The 22,416-nt window shown below is 45.9% G+C and overlaps 2 protein-coding genes across 17 annotated transcripts in view; one reads left to right on the forward strand and one right to left on the reverse strand.

Moving 5' to 3' along the window:
- KLHL36 (kelch like family member 36) overlaps positions 1 to 22,416 on the reverse strand; it is a 97,777-nt gene that overhangs the window by 19,909 nt on the left and 55,452 nt on the right. For 5 of the 16 annotated variants that reach the window (XM_056361172.1, XM_056361165.1, XM_056361168.1 and 2 more), the window contains 4 exons: positions 18,624 to 18,769; positions 17,956 to 18,047; positions 3,021 to 3,254; positions 895 to 2,543 (listed from right to left, as the gene is read on the reverse strand). The gene's annotated coding sequence lies outside the window, so the exon portion shown is untranslated. Of the gene's footprint in view, positions 1 to 894; positions 2,544 to 3,020; positions 3,255 to 17,955; positions 18,048 to 18,623; positions 18,770 to 22,416 lie in introns of those variants that run through there. The other 11 variants (XM_056361177.1, XM_056361166.1, XM_056361173.1 and 8 more) reach the window with 6 other exon arrangements.
- On the forward strand, positions 199 to 21,938 carry COTL1 (coactosin like F-actin binding protein 1). The gene is made up of 4 exons (XM_056361183.1): positions 199 to 406; positions 784 to 866; positions 10,854 to 11,011; positions 20,586 to 21,938. The coding sequence occupies exons 1-4, from the start codon at positions 330 to 332 to the stop codon at positions 20,694 to 20,696; spliced, it is 429 nt and encodes a 142-aa protein (XP_056217158.1). The 5' UTR covers positions 199 to 329; the 3' UTR covers positions 20,697 to 21,938.

The following is a 22,416-nucleotide window of genomic DNA, read 5'->3' on the forward strand; positions in this document are numbered from 1 at the left end:
CCCGGCTATTGCATCACCCCCGGGGCGGGGGCCGGCCGGGCGGGCGGGGCGGGGCGGGGCGGGGCGGGGCGGGGCCGGCCCAGCGCAGCCCCGAGCCATTGGCAGCGGCGGGGCGGGGCGGGGCGGGGCGGGGCGGGGCCGGCCCAGCGCAGCCCCGAGCCATTGGCAGCGGCGGGGCGGGGCGGGGCGGGGCGGGCCGGGCCGGGCGCTGCGCGGCGCTGCGCGGTGCGGTGCGGCAGCATCAGCGGCGGTGGCGGCGGCGGTGGCGGCGGCCCCCCCAGCTCCGCGCCGCTCCGCGCTCCCCCCCCCTCCCCGGCGCGGCCGCCCCCATGGCCACCAAAATCGACAAGGAGGCGTGCAGGGAGGCGTACAACCTCGTCAGGGACGATGCCACCGAGGTGAACTGGTAGGTGGCCGCCGGCATCTCCCGGCCAGGCACCGCAGCTCTCTGATCCCCCTGCTTCTCTACCCGCTCCCGACGGAGTGACTTACAGCCCTTGTTCCCCTTCTCCTCTCCCCGCCTTCCTAAAGGATGCTTGGGGGTTTTTTACAGCATATTCCTCCCCATCTCCTCTTTTCCCTTCCTAAAGGCTGACTGTTACATATATGATTCCCCTTCCCTTTCCCCCAACCCAGAGGGTGACTATTGAATGTATTATTCCCCTTCTCTTTTCTCCTTCCCCAAGGGTGACTTTTAAGTCTAGTATTCCCCCTTCTCTTTTCCCGTTCCCCAAGAGTGACTTACGAGTGTATTATTCCCCTTCTCTTTTCCCCTTCCCCAAGGGTGACTTTTAAATACAATGGCTCTACAATCGTTCCCGGAGACCAAGGGGTAGACTATGAAACCTTTAAAAGGAAGTGCACAGGTAAGCTCCATCTTGATTGCTTTGGCACCTTTTGGTGTTTCTTGTTGCCCTGGTGCGAGGGGGCAGAGGATGGGAGAAAACTTGGGTAAACTGGAATTAGTGCTGCTGCTTCCCCGTTGCCTGCCCTGTCCTGCATGGTTGGGTTTCCAGCTGCCGCAGAGTGCACTGAGGTCCGTAGTCCACCCAGTCCTTTGTCTCACCCTTAGACTTGAGGTCCTTTGGGCTTTTTTTCCCCACTCTGCACAATTTTCCATTGCCTTTCAGATAGAAACAAGACAAAACTCTTGATTAGCAATGGTCTCCTTGTTTAGTGCTGCAGTTTAAAAGCAAAAAAAGAGTCAATTTTTGTGGCTAAGAAGATGCAGTCATACAGATGATTTTGCAATAAAAACCTTCTGTAAATCATAGCCATAGTGGTAAAAGTAACTGCACTTAGAAGGCTTGCTGGGATTTTTTAAGAACATGAAACCCGAGAAGAGAGTGGTTATGCCAAAGACCGGCTCGAACAATACAGAGCTGAAAACAATCGTGTATGTGGCATTGCACAACCGCAACAGTTGTGGTTCGGGGTTTAAACGTGGCAGTTGATTGTTGAACTGTCGCTTGTAGAACATTAACAGGAGGAATAAAGCCTGGGTAAAATGCAGATATGAGGGGTATTTAACTTCATCGCGTCTTAACTTTTGATGTGTTTTACAGAAGTGGGCTTTGATTTTTCTCAAAAAAAAACCTTCTAGGGGGAGGCTTGAATAGTTTTTCATCCTATCTTGGCTGCTGTTTAACCATGACACCAAGTGACATGAGATATGAGGCAGTTGTAACTAATACTGGGCTATAACAAAGTCTTCCTCATTCACCTAGTTACTCTACAATCAAGTATTATGGTTAACCTGTATTTTTAGAATTGCACGTCTGTACTGTGAAGGAATTGCGTGTTGAGCAGTCCCTCCTGTCTCAAGGTGGAGCGAGTCCTGGAGGCACTGTAGTCAGAGCCCCACAGCTTGTTGAATCGCCAGTGCCTGTCCAGATCCGTCTGTCAAGTCCTAGGGCTTGGCTGTATTTTACCGAGTTGAAGGAGAGAACTTCCAGTAACTTAAATGAGGTCAGGATTGGCCTGATCAGTCAATGAGTATCACAGGAGAAAAATACATTTTAGTCCTTTGAAAGCAGCTACTGAATCAAGACGGTGTAGACTGCTCTGCTACGACATTTGCAGTGGGGTCTTACCAGGATTAACCCAGCTACTCATTTCCAGCTGTTCCTGAGACCTTTGCAGGAAAATTCTCAAAACTGAAAAGGATTGTCCTGTAGCTGATGTCAGAAGAGCTGATATCCCGTACTGCAAGAGCTCCTTCCCGCTCAGCTCTTCTTAATGGGCAACACAAGTACCCAGCATACCCAGGGCTCAGCACTTCTGAAGTTCATGCCAGCGTTATCTGAAGGGTTAGCAGTTTTCTCAGGAAGTCAACGGCTTCAGTATCTGCGTGCCACATTCTCTATCTCTTCTTGTCGCCAAGATAACAGAGTGGCTCCAGACACCTGGGGCTTGCCGAGGAACCTTCCCCATTTATTTTCTCTCCTTGATTTAAGGAGTCCATGTCTTATTTTGTCTGAACTGTTTTTTAAAATGTTTCGCTTGGAGTGGCACCCTCTCAAGAACAGTTTCTATCTTTCCTTCTGTAGCAAAGAGAATACTCTTACTGAGTGGCTAAGCAGCCGGCAGAGGGGATTTGGCAGAGAGCAGGCACTGACTGGGCTGGGTAGGATGCTTATAACAATTAATGGAGGCACATATTGCACTTTGGAATGTGGCCAGTTTTGTTTTCTTGCCATCCCTTGCACGTGCCAAACCCTTATTTATAAACAGGGCATTAAAACAGACTAAGTTTAAGGAAATCTTGTTTTATACCTACAAAGTGCCAAGCTGGCCTCTGCCCCCAGTACTAAAGCATTTTTACAGCAAAAAGGAAATTTTGAGTATTTTAGGCATAAGCACGGTAAAGTAAGGGTTAAATAAAGGGCATCTGTGGGGTAGACTGTGTCCTATGGTTAGCGTTAGAGCTGCTCCACTGCTCCCTTTCCCTCTTCCTTCTTTCCCTCTTCCGTGGCATGCTCCTTGGCAGACCAGGGGCAAGAGATTGTCCTCAAACATACCTTTGGAGCCCAGTTGTTGGAGGCTTAAAGAACGAGGCAAATTCAGGTACCGGGTGCTTGGTGAAGTGCTAGAAAGGATCTTCCTCCACCCCTGAATTACGGTGCAGCAGTTGGGGAAGGAAGGGATGCAAGTTTTGATGTCTCCATCTGTGCAGCAGCCCTTCGCCTGGACCACTAGACTTAGTCAGAAATCAAGGCTTGTGCATCCAGTGAAGTTAGAGCTTTCCTTCCCATCTGGAAGAAAGGTACCAAATGTTACTATGAAGTAGAGCTGGTGGGAATATTTTTACTAAACAAAGTCAGTAAAAAAGAGTAGGAAGAGATGGGAATTGCTGCTAAACATTATTCCTTCCTGTTGCTGCATTTCTTCCCTCCTGGTCCACACCCCATCTCCTTCTACATTTTGATGGAGGGGAGAAGAGCTACTATCAGTTTGAACAGCTTTGGAAAATGTGATTCAAAGATTAAAAAACCTGGCATCAGAATAAACTTCCTTCCTTGTTTTGAATTCCTGTTTTGTGAAAAACACTGCCCTGAAAGCAACAAAGTACTGCAGCTGCTTCTGGTAGAAGCTGAGTATAATTTGGTGGTTGAAGGTGAGAGCGGGAGCTGAAATTGAAAACCTCAGCATGCAAAGTGTCAGCAAGCCCCTCCGTCAGAGCTTGCTTTGTTCCAGTTTCTGCACCATCCATTTCAGTGCTGTTCTGAGTGGCAAACATCTGTGTCGTCCGTGTCGTCCCGCCCCCCCCCCCCCCCCCCCCCCCCCCCCCCGCTCTCTTTAATAACCATTCTTATTAAAAGCACCTTCAGCATGTGGTACATGTCACTTCCCTCCAGGGCATTGAATTACAGAGCAGGCGGTGTCAGTGTGTGCTAATTCATGTGGCTCCGAGACCAAGAAGGTCTTTTGTACCGGTCTGGAAGATGTTTGCCTGTGGTGGATATCCTGCCTTGTGCAGCAACAGACGTTGGGAAGGGCTGGGGGGGTTTGTTGGTAGCAAGGTCGTATTTTTGCTTTTTCTTCCCCCATATGTAACCCTTTTAATGCAGACTGTGGCCCAACCCATTACTGATTCTACAAACCTCCTCAGGGAACAAGAGTGGCTGAGGACAAAGGGAAAAGCAAGAAACTGAAATTGCTTCTGTTAATGGAAGTAGCAGGCTCTCTGCAAACCAGCTCTGGAGCAACCCTCTGTGAGCTGCCACTGAAGGAACACACAGCAGAGAGGTGCTGAGCTCCTGGGGCAGTGAGGCCCGTGCCCTGAACCAGGAACTGCTGCTGCAGCCCGTCTACCTTGTGCAGGTTTCATTACTCTCACCGCTCTGCAGTCCGATACGTATTGCACGTCAGACCTATGTGTTACATAGCCTGGGGTGCAGGCTTTTTCTTCCTAAGCTTTTTCCTAAGCTTGATGTACTAGCAGAAAAGTTTAAGGAACTACATAATCAATCCTCCTTTTCCCATCCCACTGTTTGTTGGCAGCAATTGCCACTCTTAAAAGAAGAAAACATGGTAAGAAAAGCTTGTTCAGCGCCCTTTTGTTCAGGGTCCCAGGATGATGCTGAAACACGGGCTGAACCCTGGACTTTCACTTTATCAGTTTCATGCTGTTGCTGTCAAGGTCTGTGTCAGGCCACAAGGTGACTCAGACACTTTGGCTGGGAGGTGGTAGACTCTGGCTTTAGTCTCAGGCAGTAAGACCAGCCCCAGATGTATGAACGCCACTCCTCCAGCCCGTCCCAAAGTAAAGCCAAGGAGGTTCGTTTAAACCACAGACACAGTAAAGTCCTTATTTAGGAGGTGGCAGCTGGTGACACTTCCTCTTGCCGTCCTGTGTCGTGACCAATGTACGTGACCAAATTGGTCTTTGTCTGACCCAAAGAGTCTGGAGACCAAAGCTGAGGACACCAGCTGTCATTAAACACAGTGTAGACACCCCCTGTGTCTTCTAGCTGAGGACTCTTTTGGTTGGACTTAGCAGCGCAGATTACCTCTGCATTAAATAGGGACTTAATTCAAGGCTTTTGATCCATTTTGCTTCACGGTTACAGCTCTTGCCTGTACAGATGGCATGGATCCAGATGTAGCATTAATTTGGTGTTTAGCAGTACGTGCCATCAGTACACTGTCAAAAAAAGCAGCTGAGCTGGTGGATTTCAAGCTAGCAACACAGATAAGAGTTGAAGGTTATTGTACGGAAGGATATGAAGGCTCTTGGGTTGTTCTTTGTTTTTTAAATTCAAAGTCTCATAGCTGGGCTGGCGATGCTGTTGCTGAGAAGAGTAGAATGACGTAGGACTGAGATACTGAATGAAAAGTCTTGTCAAAAACATCCGCTTAAACTTTTGTGTGTGTCAGTAATACCTGACTGCACCAGACAACTTGCCTCAGTTTCCGTGTTACAAAGCAGCAGAGCACTGCATTGTCTCCACCCGTGGTTTACTTTAGGGTTTTTTTAACGCGTGTATTCTGCCATTAAGTAACCAAGAGGTCGGAAGACTCTGTTTCCTCCCCATGCTATATGTGAACAGTTGTTTTTCAATGCATCTCTAACAAAAGAAATAATGAGCCTTTCATTTGGAAAGCCCCAGTCCAGATAAATAATTGCAATGACAGCATGAAATGGGATAGTTATTCATGTGTCTGAAAAGATCAAACCAAAACCACACTGTGCATTCAGCATGAGGAAGAACTGAAAATCTTTGGTCTGAAATAAATACCCTATAAAATAATTTCTGGTTGACATAAAATATTAGGAAGAAAATAGAAATGGAATTGGCTCCTAAGACAAATGCAAGCTCTTCTGGGCTTATGACAATTGTCCTGTAAAGCCTGGCCTGCATATAAAATGTAGGAGCTAAGAGTTGAGAGATCACCGAGATTACATTGGCACCTTAGGTTGTAGGAAAGATTTGTAAAAATGCATGAGGCCTCGTAATGAGATAGGTACTTATCTGTGTTTGGCTACATCTTAAGTTGCTAAAATGGGCTTCGTAAATCAGTCTCCTACTGCTTTTGTTTTTTCCTCTTTAGTGTTGTCTTGCCTGTTTTCCCTTAGTATCTATTTAAAGGAAGACCTGGGGCCATGGGCGGCTTATGGGAATTTCACCCTGCCTTTGCAGCGTTTCCCTGCCCCTGTGCCTTCCCTGCTGGCTGTGAAAGTGCTGCTCTGGGAGGGTCAGCTGAAGTGACATGTGTTTGATAGCTGTCTCCTGGCTGCCAGCTGGAGCTGTGGATTAGGCTGTCCCTTGCAATGACAGGAGGTCGTTTTAGAGGATATTCTCATTAATTTTTGTGGGAGTAACTCACCAGGTCGAGTTCTGCACTGAAATACTAACTCCGCGTTCAGTTTAGTTTTGTGATGCCTAATTAAAATAGCGTGGCTGTGGGTCTGCATGTTACCGTCCTGTGCCAGGCATAACAGCAGGCAAAGGTTGTACCTTTCGCATGCCCTTTGTCTTGGGGCCTGCTTGGCCATTACTTTTGGCTGACTAACGCAACCACTCCTTCCTTCAGGGAAGGGGAACAAAGATTAGCTGGATCCCCTGTTTCCTCCTACTCAGCCCTGCAGTGTATGTCCGGGCCAGGAGAGAGAGCGGTACAGGACCACTGTCCCTGGGATAGCAGTAACTCATTCTGATGAAATGCTGCTGGTGGCTTCACTGGACCAGAGAAAGCGGAGAAGCCAGCATGGGGCCATCCCCCCCCTGCACTGTGTCCCGAGTACCCTGTACTCATGTCACCCACCCCGGGTCACATGGAGAAGGTCTGGTGCCCCAGCTGCGGCATGCCCTGTGGTTGTGGTCCTGGGGTCAAACATTTTGTATTTGTCTTAGATGACTTAATGAACATGTCTGCATGGTGCAAGGCAGCTCCAGTACAGGGTTAAAGAGGGAAAAAACAGGGTAGTACGAGGTAGGGAAAGTCTTCTGTCTGCACGTCTAGCCGTGTGGCTATAGGGGTGACTGAAGAGGTGGAAAATTGACAAATTAATCTAAAATTAATCCAATTGAAACAAACAAGGTAACTCTTCAGGAGGCCTTTCATGCACAATCAGTAATTCATTGCTGGACAGAACGCAAAAGCAGATCATTGCATCGACGCCTTGCTGTAGTGACCTTGATTCAGCAGGCAGGTGAAGCTGGGAGCATCTTGGCATGTCTCTGGCTTGGCCATTCGGAACCGTAAGACTAAGAACTGTGAAGCTTTTGACAGTGTATTTCTTTTCTGCAGCTAGTATCTTTTACTGATGAGTCAGTGCATTTTAATCTAATGGGGAATTTTTTAGTACAGCTGAACCAAAGGGTTTGAGTGGATGAAAAAGAGGACAACACCATCAAGGAAATCTCTGCGGTTCGGCGTCAAGCTTTCATAGCCAAGGGCAGCTTAATCAGTATATTTGGAAAATCCTGCCTACTGATAAGTAGGGTGTTTGGAGAAAAATAATAAGTGATGCTCATTAAGGCATTCATTGTACTTTTCATTGTTTGTCTAGCTCTTTTGTCATGCTGTACAACCGTAGTTAAAGGAGTAGTGATATTAGTAGGAATTAATGTTAATTTCTGCTGTTCGTGAGATCTTCTGAAATAAAGCTGCTATTTCTGTTCTACACAGATCTATTATTTGCTTCTCTCTGCCCTGAAATTCATGGCTTAGTGACTAGGTGGTTGTGTAGAGCCAGGCAGGATTTCCTTTTTCAGAGGAAATCTGCTGACTCTTTATGATTTGTTAGACTCCCCCATTACCCTCCCCCCCCACCCCCCCCACCCCCCTCAATTCCTAAAGCCACTGTAAGTGGTTTCGTGTGAAAAGTGGGGTGTGTTTGTATATTAATGCTGTGAGATTTCTAGGGGAGTTGGCGCTGATGGCATTGATGACTTCCAGCGTAGCGAGGTGATCTGGCAGGGTAGAACTGATTAACTGTGAAAGCGGAAATCTGGGAGCATAAAAGAACTTGCATTTTGATCCCGTTATCGCTCTGAACATACTTCAGGCTAATTGTGAAACTGAACGACTTTGGCTGAGGGATTTTGACCTGCAGTTGGAGGGACTCATACCCAGGCTGAACTGGTGCTAAAAACCTCTACATCTGTCCCTGTTGCCCTTTAGGAAAAGAGACATGTTAATTGCTAAGGGCTCCAGTTCACATTCCCTCTTGGCTTTATCTGTAGCTGCTGAAATGCTCCTCAGCTGCTGCAATTCACAGAACTGGCACATCAAGTTAAAGCATCACATACTGGTAGATTACATTAAATACACTGGACTGAAAATCGTGGTGGCTGAAGAGCGTGTTCTGCCTACTGTGGGGATACAACCTCTGTGGGGAGACAGGAGGAGAAGGCACGCAGCTTGGGTGTAACCCTTCAAGCCCCCACAAGTAAACCAGCCCCAGGTAAATTCTGCCCAGATGGTGACTCAGAGCCCCTGAGTTGCGTATTAAACTTATTGGGACTTAGCATGATGAAGTAAGAGTTGCTCAGTCACTGAGTAGTAGGTGATCTAATAGATACAAGCCCACATGGAATTGCTGGGTTTGGCCCTCTACAGTGCTGCTGATCCAGCTGCTTTCAGGCAGCGCTGGGCAGCACTCAAACTCTTCTGCTGAGAAGCAAATCCTGCTGCTGCCAGTGATCTGTGGGTACATGTCAAGTTAAAGTTCATGCTGGCAGGTGAATTCCTTCGACTTCCTTGCTATGATGCTTTTTCCCAGTCATATTCTTGCATTATCTTAATAGTAAAGGGGCACGTTCCAAAGCAGTCTTCAGGATGCCTTTGGGAGAAAGGGCAGGGATGAAAAACCTACATGCTCAAGGTGGAGCGTGATGGGTCCATGGTAAGGGCCGTGACATGGTTACGGTGTAGTAGAGGCCAGGACTTGGTGGCATTAAAGTGCCTTCTAGCACCGTGTTCCCACAGGAACCACAGGACAGTTCCTAGTGGAGTGTGGCCTCCTTTACTGTCAGATCTGGGAAAGCGAGGTTTTTTCATAGAACTGTTAATAGTAACGTTAGGGGATTTACTGTCTCTCTTCACCTTGGGTATTTCCTGGCTGTCGGTTCATTTATGGTTCTAATCAATCTTGGGAAGAGGATTTACTGGCAGAACCAGGAGTCTCTCCTTGCATTTCTTGTACTTGCCAGTAATAGGGTATCTCAGAGAGAAGTTTTGTTTCCCTGCACTGCTGATACACATGACTCTCACTCTCCTTCCAAAGATCCATCTGGATTTTTCCTTTGAATATGAGCTTTTTTTGTTTCATGAAATCTTCAGGTGAGTTTGTTTTAAACACCATACTGGCTCACACACACCCCTACACGTATTTTCCAGTTTTCCCCAGTAGTACTCTGTCAGTGGCAAAAAACTACATAGAGAACAAAACAGGGAGAGCATAGGTGGATTTTTTGAGACTTAAAAACGTCTTTTACCAAGGGGAAGTTGTCTCTACTCCCACTATGGCAAAACAAAGCGTTAAAGAAGCTGTGAGATCTGTCAGCTTTCCGAGAACATCCCACTTTTTCTGCATTGATTTCTAGCAGATTATTTTCTGGGGATGAGCAATTTACAGCTGCTTCTCCCCTATCCCCAGAGCTCCTGGGGCTGTCCTGACTCTTCAGAGAGCATGCTGTAACGGATCCACTGATGGGGATGTTGGCAAATGTTAGTACACCTGGAGCCTGCGTTTTCACCTGGCAGTAGTCAAGACAGCAAATAACTATAAAGCATGTTGAACTGGTCACAACAAGCGTAACCAGGATTAACATGATTCTTTTCAAACAGCAAGTTTGTTCTTCTATTTTGAGTCATCTCATTTCATTTAAGAGCTCTGGGGTGACCTCTAACAGATGAAGTAGCTATGATTAGGTATATTCCATGATTGCACAACTGTCCATCTGCTCTGCTTTTCTGCACAATCCTGGTTGAAGGCTCCGGCATCGTGCATGCCACCGAGGCTGGGGATACGAGTGGATGGTATCACATGCTTTCTAAGTGCCTGTGATCATGAAGGCGTCCAGCTGCCTCGGTTGGTGAGTCACTCTGCAATGAAGGAACGAAGTCTTCGAGACAAGGATTTTACAAGGATTTTACACATATGGCCAGACTAAATAACTCTAGTCTGGCATGATATAGCAGAAGCCAGCTGTGAAACAAAGATCAGAACAGTTCTAAAATCCAAGGCCTTTGTCTAACAGGGCTTCAGAAGGAGTAGAAAAGCACATCTGGGGAAGTAATTGCAGATTTTTCTTTTGCTCCTTCTTCTCCTCTCCTTGTAAATTCGTACTACAAGTGAGCCAGAAATGTTGCTGAAGGGAAGGAGGGGAGAGGATCAAATGTGCACGATGGCCAGTTTCTGGGTATATGTTGTAAAATGTGACCCTAATCCTGCTGTCCTGTAAGAAAGAGACACTGGGAAATCACTTTCTTCCCTTCTTGACCAGTGACCTGCAGATGAATGATCTGGCTGAATGTGTAACTGGGGTTAGCTCTGTGCTCTGGAACTGCCCCTTGACTGCATTTTAGCCATTTCCAAACATTAGCAGCACGCTGTGTGGTGTGGGGTGACAGCACAGCCAGTTTTCTCCGAGGAACTCGGCACACTCCAGGAAGAGGCAGACCCAACCCTGCCAAAGTGAACCTTGCAAGCCAAGGGCATACAAGCAGCGTCCCAGTATGGATTGCCCTGTTAACCCTGAGCAATGACGGTATTGTAACACAGGAGCAGTGCCTTGGCTTGGTCTTTAAGTTGAGAGCAATAGTCTCACCCTAGAAAATGGCAAGGCATTTGGGATGTTTCTGGTTTTAATAATTTTATCCTTTTTGCTTTGTCTTTCCAGATGATGTTCGATTGTTCGGCTTTGTCCGATTCACCACCGGCGATGCCATGAGCAAGCGAGTCAAGTTTGCCCTCATCACTTGGATTGGAGAGGATGTCAGTGGCCTGCAGAGAGCCAAAACTGGCACCGACAAGACTCTGGTCAAAGAAGTAGTACAGGTAACCTCTTCCTTCTGCTTCTAACTGCCAGTTCTCATCACTTTTGGCTCTACAAACACCAGCAGGAGGGGAGAGGGGGAAGGATTGGATCATCCTCCAATTTAGCAGTTAATCCTTTGAAAAGAAGACAGTTTCCTATTGCCTGTTTTCTTACTAGGAAGACTTAACATCTGCCCTTTGAGTGCTCAGGTGTAAAGCACCACCTTTGAGCTTAAGGCTATCAACTATTTCACGAGGAGGGAATATATGCACTCCCCTCCTTGTCACCATTAAGATGTTTCACATCGCCTTCCTTGATGTGGAAATAATATTGAATGGTAGAGAACAAGGCAGTATTAATTTAGCCAGGTAAAATTAAACAGAAAAAGCCACACCCTTGTTTAAACTTCTCTTGAGGCCTTTTGTGTCTGCACAATGAATTCCTGGACCTAATCAACGAAAGTCTGAAGTCCCTATCAGTACCAATTAACTAACAGCTCTTAATAGCTAACTAGATTTGAATAGTCTTTTGTTAGACCTCTGATGTATCAGGGAAAAAGAGAAATGTGCTTAGTATGTACCTTGGAAGGGCTTCACTTGAATTTGTCTGCCCCAGCTGAGCTTATCGTTTAACTCTGTCAGGGCCTCTGAGGGGACCTGAGCTGGGCTTGCTCTGCTGGGCTCCAGGCTCAGGCCAAGTGAGGGAGAACAAGGAACAGCAGCAAGAGAAGAAAACTGCATAAGGCTGCAAAGAACTGCTGCTGAAAAGCTGACTGTAATGGAGAGGATGCTAAGAGTTAGCATGTTTCCTCTGGAGATGGCAAGATTAGCTCTTTAAACTAAACCAAGGGCCAGCTCTCCTGGAAATGAAAAGAAATGGTCTTATGCGCTTGGAGAACAGGCTGAGCACTGAAATCATCTCCCTCAGTAACTGTGTTCTTGCCTATGTAAAGAAATCTCCCAAGAGGACAACATGAAGGATGAAAATGAAGTCCCCCTCAATTCATTTGTAGTTTGTACATTACAGAAGATTATATTTAGAAAAAAAAGCATGAAGAATATAAGAAATTCATATACTTCCAGAATATAAGCACTGGTGCTAAATGTTTCAAAATGACAGCTACGCAAGGGGGTCCACTCTGAAAAGAAACTTCCATAATTACACCTAAGAGACAGCAAATTTCTGTTCATGTGAAGCAGCTGAAACTGTAATTGTAGCTGAAGATTAAATTATAGAGTACTAATGAATGACTCATATAAGAATCACTAAGCCCAAGATTTTTTAAAAAATATGTTTAGACAATTTATTCCTGTTGAGTTGAATAGCATTCCTGAGTGCTGTTCTAAGATCTGTCCCCCAGATCTGTTACATATAATTTAGAGTTTTACTTGTTTCATCTTTGATTAGTAGTCTGTATAAGTTAATAATCTGGTGGAATATTAACCATTCTTGGCTGTTACTTAAAAGCCAACTTTGTATTTGAACAGGTCAGAATTTCGTATTCCAATTAATCTATACTAAAATATGAAAACAATACATCTTGTGCTTAATGCAATTTTATTGAGCAACCATGTCTATAACCCACCGATTTCTGAACATAATGCCAATGGAGATCTCCTTTCCATAAGAAATTATCTGGACAACTATTTTGAATAGTTCTACATGTGCAACTAAATCCCTCTGAGTGGAGTGGGATGAAAGCAGAACTCTTCTTTTTATGCATTTAAACTTGCAGATAATCTGTCAAAACAAAAACTGACAAGGAAGTCAAACTGAAATTTAGCGAAGGGAATTTACCCTACAGCTATTTCACTCTTACTGGTTCTCTCGACCTTCAAGTACGTTCCCAGTCACCCCACTGCTGCCGATTTTTACAGAGATTATTGGAGATGTGAGTTATACATAGAAAAATGCAGTTGGTTGGTTGCTGTAATGATAAAACTACAAATCTGACTCAGTGTTGGTTCATCATTTGGAATAAGCAGTACCCTAAAGTGGGATTTTTTTTCTTCACAAACCCCGAAGGGAATCTCGGCTGTTGGTGCGGCTGGGGTCTCTGCAGCTTTAGTGGCATTGCATGGCTCATAGGCACACTTACCCTGTGCAACATGTCTCTCCTTCCAAGGAAGTATGGCGCAAGGAGGCTTTATGTAAAGCGGTTAACTTTTATTTTGTGATCTACAGAAGTGATAGGTTGGGATTCCAGAACAGCAGCTCTTCAGTCTGACATCCCTCAGTAAAACTTGAAGGGCTTTCGCTAGCTTGTAATATTTGCAACAGCTAACTGTGGCTCTTTATTTAGACCAAAGCTCCAGCGTGAGGGAAGGCCTGCTTTATATTCTCTTCTGTGTTGTAGACGCACTGATGAGCTACGTTTGAGCTCTGCTCAAAGCTGAACAAATGCCAAGGAACGTTGTACTTCCGCCGAGACACTCAAAGTGAAAGACAGTCAGCTTGAATACTGCCTAGCAAGCAAAACCCACCATGCTGCATCTGTAGAATAAAGAGTACTCACACATGGTGATCATTACATGGTCTCCTAGAAACCTGCCATACGGAAAACACAAGAGATATTAACTGTTGAAAAGTAGATTATGGGCTTGTGAACAAGGATGAAATATTATGAAGCAAGGAGAGGAACTGGGTTGCCCTCATTTTTGTATTCCTCCCTTGGAAGGGGGAGCAGGTGCTGTGAAATCTATAGGGAGGTGGTTTGGGAAGAAATGCTGATAGTGAGTGGAGGTGGTTGCCAGAAAATCTCTCAGGAAGAAAGAACAATTGACTTTTAACTGTAATAACTGTAAAATTACAGGGGATCTCATCTGGTGCATATCGCCATAGTTCTGATCTGTACTAGCTGAGAATCAGATCTTCTGGCTTGTTTGGGATTATCTTTATTACCTCTTTCATGTTGTTGGAGAACGGGGTTTGCATTTATTGTGTTTATTTTGGATTGTAGAAAACCACATTTTGTATTTAAGGAACATTCAGTAGCTTTCTTTCACGGCTGTTTATTCTCCATCCTTTCCTCTTTACTTCAGCTGGAAATCTTGGATCAAGCCTGTGACCTCATCCAAGTAGTTCAGCTGAGAACAGGTCAGAAGTAGGGCCAGGATGGGGAACAAGTAGTTATCTGTATCTTCTTAAAGGTATAGCTAAGTACTAATGTGTGGAGACTTTCCTGTGTAAATGGAGACATGGAGTAAGGTGATGCAGCATCCCGTCTTTTCTCCACTGAGCTTCTGCCCAGGCCAAGGACAGACCTAGGGGTGGGGGGTAGTAGCACACAACATCCCATGCTTTGCAGACTGTTGCTTAAGGCATTTGGTAGTTCATTTCTGGGCTACAGCCTAAACCTAGATCTAGAATGATCTAAACTTAACAGCTGGGGAACTTTATGAGACAGTAAGGCAGGATGACTTCAGGTACAAGGCTGTATTTTGCTGTCAGCAGTGAGTGTTACCTTGTGCATGTGGGTGAACTGGCAGATGCTTGCGGTGAGCCATGCATGCAGCAGACCCCCCGGCACGGCTGCACTTTGATCGCTGCGAGACGCTGGTTGTTGTGCCAAGGTTGTACCCAGATGCCAGTAGATACCAGCTGAAGGGAAAGGCTCTGGGCGTATTTTCTACTTGGCTAAAAATGAGATCATCCAAAGTTGGTCTTGAGCTCGTGTTTTACCTCCCTGGCAGTAAGGATGGTTTTGCCTTTTACCTCCTTTATATGCACAAGCTGTGGCTCCTTCAGCCTTCATACAAATCCATCCAGGAGACTTTCTGGGCTCTGAGGGCTCTTGTTTTGACCACTTTTATTCCAGAGGCCCGGAAATCAAGGCTCTTGTAAGCTGCTTGTCATGGCTAGGAGCAGCTGCCAGCATGAGGTTCAGTTCAGCCATAAAAATTCCTGCAAGGTGAAACTTGGCAGCTGTGGGTTTTCAATACAGTGTCAGGCCTTGCAGTGAATGGCCCATTCATTTTGAGGAGGGGCAGAGGGATGATGTTACCGTGCTTTTCCTCTAGTAAGGGCAAGCTCAGGCACAACGGCTGTGGGGCTGGGAGTGGCAGCCGGTGCTGAAATGGTCCGGTTTTGATGTAAATGCCAAAAAACTGAAAACAGGACTTGGTTTCCCTCTGACTGTTGCTTCCTCTCTGTGAACTTATTGCCCTTCATGACTGCATTTCCTATCAGGAGATTTTAACCTTTCTTTAGGCAGCGTGGAGGTCTTTTTCCTGACGGGACTGAATTCCTCCGCAGGGCTGTCTCAGCAAAGGGATTGCCCAATCTTATTTTCCATGAATTTTGACTCTTCTTTGCTTTCTTCAGCACTCCTGCCCCCACAGTGTCATGTGCTCTATTATTTGCCTAAATCATATGCAGGGTAAAACAGCTCTGTTTCTGTGAGCAAATATTTGCGGCATTTTATTCATTATTATTTTTTGGTGAGGAATTTGCCTGGCTTTAGTGATGTCAACGAATTTACTTAGTTCCTGCTTTGGAGCTGATGGCCAGATCTTTTTTTTTGTTCACTTTTCTCTTTTCCTCTGGGTTCCTCACTGCACTGATGCTGGTACCTCCTAAGGGAGGACCCCCTTACGGAGTTACTGTCTGTGGTCTTGGGACAGATACAACATGTATAACTCCATGGTTAGGTTAGGTTTCTCCTGCTAGTGCAGTGGTGGCCTAAACAGAAGATGGTTTAATAGCTTTGTTAGAGGCAGTCAGAAAATTAGACTCATACAGTAATGGCTATGTCGCAGTGGCTTTGAGAGTCTTTCTCAGAAGGGTGAGTGAAATCCTGCTGGGAATGCAAACAGAACTGGGGGTTTTGACTGGTTTTCCTATTCTGGTTTATTGCAGTGACCATACCAAACACATAAGGAATTTAAAGAACTCCTAGTCCTAGTCTAGAGAAGGTGGTAACTTTCTAAGGAACTTCTTCAGGCCAGAACAAGCAGCTTCTCATCACCCCACATCTGACATACAGCCCTGTGACTTTTCCAGTGGGATGCAGCACAGATAGAATTTGCAGATCAGCTGAAATGTAGTTCCCATTGCTGAGAGATGCATTTGCCAGAGGTTTGGGCTGGCTTCTCCCAGTGGCTGGAACTGGTCCATGTAAAAATTGGCAAGGACTAAATTTGAAGAGAGGGGTTTTGCTGATAGCTTGGACTCTGACAGCTGATCACAGGACCAGGTTTGCTGTAGCCAGAGTAGAGTGGAGGGCAGCAGTGCTGTATTGTTATAGGCGCTTGTCCCTTTATAGTTCTCCTTGTACCCAGAGAAGCCAGGCTAGAACATATCTCTGCCGCTGCTGTAGGACATGTCCTTTTTTCTCCATGACCCCAGGTCAAGGACTCATACCATGCTGGAACAGAAACAGGGGAGATATCATCTCCTCTGTACTGCATCTGCACTGAAAATGAGGTGACCAGTAGGTGGGAGGGGTGACATTAAGCACAGTGGAACTGAGGACTTCAAACATCAGTGGAGGCTGCTGCAAGCCCCAGTGTAAATAAAAACAGCAAGAAGCTGCTCAACAGCTACCTGGCACTGTCCCCAGCTGCCAAGAACCCAAGTGCCTGTAGATGATACAAGGATTTTCCTTCTGGCTTCAGGCCCACCCATGCTGGGATTTATAAGGGTCTCTACAGACCTTTTTGGTACAGTGTCTACACCAGACAGATTTTCCCTTGGCCAGCTTCGGGAAGTTTTATGGCCCCATATGCTAAACATTCAGGGCCTGGAATAGGAAGAAAATCTACTCCACCCTTTTTTCCCCCCCATAAAGTTGACTGGAAGAGAAAGGCTGGGCTGAGCTTGCTGCACAGATTTCATGCTTCCCAGGAAGAGGGGTGCAGGCTCACTTTTTGCCACCTGACATGCATGGCTGGAGCCCTTTCTCTCTGTAGTGTCACATGGAGGTTGACACAGGGGATTGGATTGCAAAATTGTGACCCTGTGCTGCTCAGGCACAAAGTGAAGCACATGCCGGATAGGTGTATCGAAGAACCATGAGTAAATCTTACTTTTTATGTTGTGTTCAATGACTTGAGAGGAAAAGCAAAGAGACTGTGGTCAGTGTCATGTCGTGACAGTGATAAAGATAAATGGCATCATTGTTTTTGTTATCTGTGGGCTGCTGGTGACTCTGCAGTGAATACAATGACTAGAATTCACTCTCAGGGCTTGTGCAGTTGTAAAAAGCTTGGGGATAGGGGGAGGAGAAGAGAAAAGGAAGTGGAGGATGTGAAATAAAGATGCAGGTCAGCAAAGCAGAGGTCTAAGCATCAGAGTTATGCACAGTGCCTTAGGCGGCTGTAACTTCTGCAATCCTCTTGAAGGGCATTAGATACTGGCATGTGAGAGAGAAGAGAAAGCAGGCACTTACCCCACCCCGGTCTCTTAAGAGCAGAAAGAAAATCTGGTGGCAGACTAGAACTCTGGCTGAAGTCGGATGCCTGTTGGCATTGCTGTTAGCTGCTTGAAGCTAGGATTTTTCCTGGTGCTTTGCAGGAGCTGGTTTGCTATGGTCGGTTATTTATAATTGCAAATGACAGTCATGCCAAATAAGGACCATTGCCTGGTGTAGCTAACATGAGACACAATTAAATCAGTCGGGAGTCGTTTCACATTATGGCCATTTCAATGGGGAATTGAACACAAAAAGAGAGTGAACTCTGGATAAGATGGCCCTCGGCTGAAAAGTGCTGCTGTTGATCATGGGTGCCCAATGTCCCGAGGTGAGAGCCGGAGTCCCTCCTGTTGTCCTGCCCTGGTGACACAGGAAGCAGTTTCAACCGTCTCTAAAATATGTATATGCCTCCCTTCACCTTATGATTTGCACCCTGAACAAAAGCTCAACCCCAGAGAGCTAAAACAGTGAATTGACAGTGATGAGGGAGGCTATGGCTGAAGAAGGGTCAAGCACTATATTGAAATCAGGAGTTCCAGGTAGCAAACTCACCAGAAGCATCTTCTCCTCTTGGGGCCAGGCTTGATGAGACATTGTGGTGGGTAAGAACCAGTGTGAAGAACCAAAGAAGCCCCTGACAGCACCTGACAGCAGAAAGGAGCAAAGCAAAGAGTTATTAATAGCAATGACCCAGATTGCACTCTGAGGGTACAAATCTGACACAGGAGGTGGCCCAGTCAGCTAAGAGGATATTTAAGGGTGGCCCGGAACATAACCCATTGCTACGGGGAGATTGGTTGAACCTTGCAAGGTGTCTCAGTGGCATTGACATGAAGTAGTGGCTGGTGCCCACAGATCATCACCCAAGAATCATCCGGGTAACTGTCTAGTTGGGAAGACATTTGAGTAAGTATAGTTACTTTGTGGTACATATAATTTAATTTTCCCTCTGTTCATGCATGAGTGCACTTGCAGTTTTAGTTTGAGAATCAGCTGGATTCTGCAGAGCGGGCATTGAAGGAAACCCTCCCTGCATTTATAAAACACACACACTTCTCACGGAATCCCTCTCAGAAATGATTTTATGGGCCTGCCTCACTAAAGTTAGGGCAAAGACTAGCAGTCAGGTTGGGTAGTCCTGGCTAATCTGCATAGCGGAAAATTTGTTAAACCTGTTAGCGTATAGAAAAGAAACTGAAAAAATCATGTAGGTATCTCACCTCAGTGAGCATCAAATAGTTGAAAATCATTTGTTTGGTCTTAGCAAGAGCTGAGCTTTGCAGAGATCTCAGGAGGTCTGGAAGTAGGATGCTTGTGAGCATGACCAAATCTGATGTTTTGGGCAGTTTGGCACTTAATTTCCTATCTAAAAAAAAAAAAAAAAAAGGATTATTTTCTCGAAATAAACCATTTCTTTCCCATTTTCCCTGAACTCTGCTAAGACATGGATGAGTGCCTGTAATGTCTGTCCTCACACCAGAAAAGCCAACTATTGGAGTGCGGAGCAAAATGGTGCTGTGAAGCAGTCGTTACTTCTTAGGACTTTGTCTAGCTGCTGATAAACTCAAGCAGAGCAGACAAGGCTTCTCGTAGCTGCTCAAAGTTTGGGTTTCCACCCCCCCCTCCCCCAGGTAACTCTTCAGCAGTGAGGATTTCCTACACTGTGAAACAGGATCAGCTGCAGCCTGGGAGGCTGGCACGGGGGAGGGAGTGGTTTTACTCTCCTTTCCATTTTTTCCACAGCATGAAAGAGGTGCTAAGGCTCTTTCAAGCTGAATCCTTCTCCACTCCCTCCTTTACCCGACTGTGATCCCAAACTGAGACCCTTGAGACGCTGCCAAATAAAGAGCTCTCCCATGGCTTGGAGTCTGAAACCAATTAGAAGCCCCCCTCCACGGTTATGCTGGGGCTGTTCCAGTGTCGGGGAGACCTGGACAAGATGATTGCTTCTCTCTCAAAGCATCGCCCCGTTCTCCCAGGCAGCCTCTGCCACCTTTCAGGGCTCTCGCTGCCCAGGGAGTGCCAGGCATTGCAGTTTTCCTGAGACATTGCAGCAGGGCTGTTGGGATTTTAATTCACGTTTTTTGTCGTCAGTTTGTCCCTGGCCCTGCAGACTGCAATGGATGCTCGTCTCTTCCATGCTGTCTAAAATCTCTGTGGGATGTGGGGAAGGGAAGGACACATGTGGTGTTTTCAGTTGTGGTTAGGAAGGGAAGGAAAATGCTAAAGCAAGAAGCAAATGTGCCTGTTTGCTGCAATGCCTGTGCACACACATGCACGCCACCCTTGCTGTGAGGCAGCAGGAACAGTCTCCACAAAGGAACAAATCCCTGACTGTAGTGACACTGCCATGGCACTCCGTGGGATCCCATTCATGGCAATCTGTTCTGAAAAAGGTTTTATCTGTTCACAACCTTGCATCACGGCATGCTGCCTAGGGCTTGCCCGGCTCCCATAAGTTGGAAAGAGCATTCAAGCAGCTAGGTAGCTGCCCTGCAGTACACAAGTGTATTAATAAAGCATGTTCGTAAAGGTCACTTTGGATCATCAGACCACAGAGCATAGTGGGGTCTTAACAACGCCAGCAGCCTGCTTGGCCATGATACGTATTGGATAGTTGAGAGCAGTCAGTGAATCTAATAAAGTTGTCTTATTTGTTCCTGGTACCATCTGTGTGTTGCTCAGTCTTTAATCGAAGCATCCTCCTGTCAGCTGGTGGGGTGTGATACTGTAATGTGCTATGGTGTAGCACTGTTCTCCATTCTTTAGGAGAAGGCGTCCTCAAAAAGGCACAGACAGGATTAGTGACTTGCCCCAAATCATGCTGAGGGTCAGTGGCAGTTTGAAGGTCAACAATTTTGAGATTTTTAGTTTGCATACTACTTAGGAAACTTGACCTAAACTAGCTTGCGCATTTACTGCTAGTAGAGTTGTTGCATAGGGTGGGATTGGGGCTTGCAGCTGGTGACTGTAGAAGTAAACAAAAAATTTTTCCAGGTTAAGTCTTGGGTTTTGCCATCACTAGTCTTCTGTCTTATCCACAGCTTTCTGTTTATCACCCCTCCCATAGTATATAAGGATATGCAGTTCATACAGCCATGGAAGCTAGATAACCCATCTTTACTCAGGTACTGGGACGAATATCCCCCTTTTTTAACAGGCTTTTTCTTTATCTCTTGCAGAACTTTGCCAAAGAATTTGTGATCAGTGACCACAAAGAACTGGATGAGGATTACATCAAGAACGAGCTGAAGAAAGCAGGGGGGGCTAATTATGATGCACAGACTGAGTAAATGCATGAACCTCCTGGCACCACCACCTGGATCTCAAAGGGAGGGAAAGGCACAACAAACTAACACAACTGAGAGATGAGGCAACTGAAATCCCCAGCTTTCTGTGTGTGCACCTAAGAACTCCCTTTCTTTGCATACAGTGGACTTTTATTTTCCATTCCATCTCATGAAACATCCCTCTCTGGCGTTCTGTTTTTCTTTTTTCCTCATTTTTTTACTCATAACTGTCTGTGTCCTCACATCTGTGCAATTTAGGTTTGGCTCTGCTTTGGTCCTATTCAGCATTGTGTTTGTAGACGCTTGCCATTGTGTCCTTCGTATGCGTGCATGTCTGTGTGTTTTAGTTGGGCTCAACCTGGTCTCTGAGGGTAGAAAGTTCTGGGGGAGTTCTAAACATCGATTATTTTAATTTTTCAAAAAATTGCTCTGACTGATATTCTTGCGAATAATATATTTTGCTGTTCTAGGCTCACATCAACTTGAGTTGACTTCACTGAAAATTTGATTAAATTGTCTAAGCTTAGATGTCCAGCTGAGGTGTTACCTAACAGCTTAAACAACAAAGCAAACAAACAAAAAAATTCTTTGACTCTTAATAAGTGGGAATAAATTTGCCTTAAACATTGCTTGACAGTTGCTATTCTGTGTGCTGCATCTCTATCCCTCCCTCTTAAAAAGAAGATCCAATGTGATCCGAATGTGGGGGTTTTGTGGTTTTTTGGAGGTATCATGACACAGTAAACTGAGGGGCTTAGAAATGTTTGGACACTTGTTTACTATTTTGCGTACATTGGTCTCTGGGTTTGTATTTGACTTTCCTAAAGCTGGGGGCTCAGGAGGTGAAACTGAAATGCATAGATTTCCTTTTTAAATGATGTCTGCAAAAACAGCAGCCGCTGAATCCTAGCAGCCTTCTCTGCCCATGTTCCCCCTGGTTTTTTTGCAGTTAAACACAACATCTTCAGCTATGTGGGGCCTTCAAGCAGTGAACCATCCTGCAGCTGTGACTGAGGACAGAGCAGGGCAGCTCTGTCCCAGCTGGGATGAAACATTCAGCAGCAGAGGCCCAGAGATAACCTGGGCACAGTTAGTTTGGGGGGGCTTCCCTGTATGGCTTTTTTTTTTTTTCCATCAAAGGTAACTGTCCCCAGAATTATGTGTAGGGGGAAACTGTGTTGTACTGGGGCTTGGGAGTCAGCACTATAAACCCATTACAGAAATAAATGTTTTTCAAGAACAGTTCTCGGTGGCTCTGTTGTTTTTTTTTTCACGTTCCCTGCCACAACAAGCCTATATTTAGGAGGTCTGTTAATCCTGGGTGTAAGGCTTTGAGCTCGTGTGATCTTGGGGCTATTAGGAGATTTAAACACTGGCTTAAATGTAAAATGATCTCAGTGCCTGCAGCCCTTGTCTGCTCATTTCTGCTCTGAAAGGCAGAGGTGACCACAGTGCATATGACACACTTTTTGTTCAGCAGCTCTACATCTAAATTTCCAGCACCAAAATGCCAAGTGGGAATTGTAATTAGGTCAAAGAGAATTTCACACCCACGTAAAATAAATGTAGAGAGGTCAGGAACAGATCTGGGAGCAAGAGCGACACTTTCAGAGTGAAGTTTTGCAGCTTCCTTCACAGGGTTACATGGGGTGTTACAATTCTGGACTGAACTTACTAGAAGTTGCCCTGGAAGAAGGGAAATGGTTAGTTTCTTACAGGACTG

This window comes from Falco biarmicus, chromosome 15 (genome assembly GCF_023638135.1).
Source record: "Falco biarmicus isolate bFalBia1 chromosome 15, bFalBia1.pri, whole genome shotgun sequence".
Taxonomy (NCBI): domain Eukaryota; kingdom Metazoa; phylum Chordata; class Aves; order Falconiformes; family Falconidae; genus Falco; species Falco biarmicus.

Excerpts from the sequence above, each read along its gene's own strand:
- COTL1 (XM_056361183.1), top strand. The coding sequence starts at position 330 with ATGGCCACCAAAATCGACAAGGAGGCGTGCAGGGAGGCGTACAACCTC. Across the intron at positions 407-783 it reads GATGCCACCGAGGTGAACTG|GGTGACTTTTAAATACAATG; the intron begins GTAGGTGGCCGC and ends CCCTTCCCCAAG. Across the intron at positions 867-10,853 it reads CTTTAAAAGGAAGTGCACAG|ATGATGTTCGATTGTTCGGC; the intron begins GTAAGCTCCATC and ends TTGTCTTTCCAG.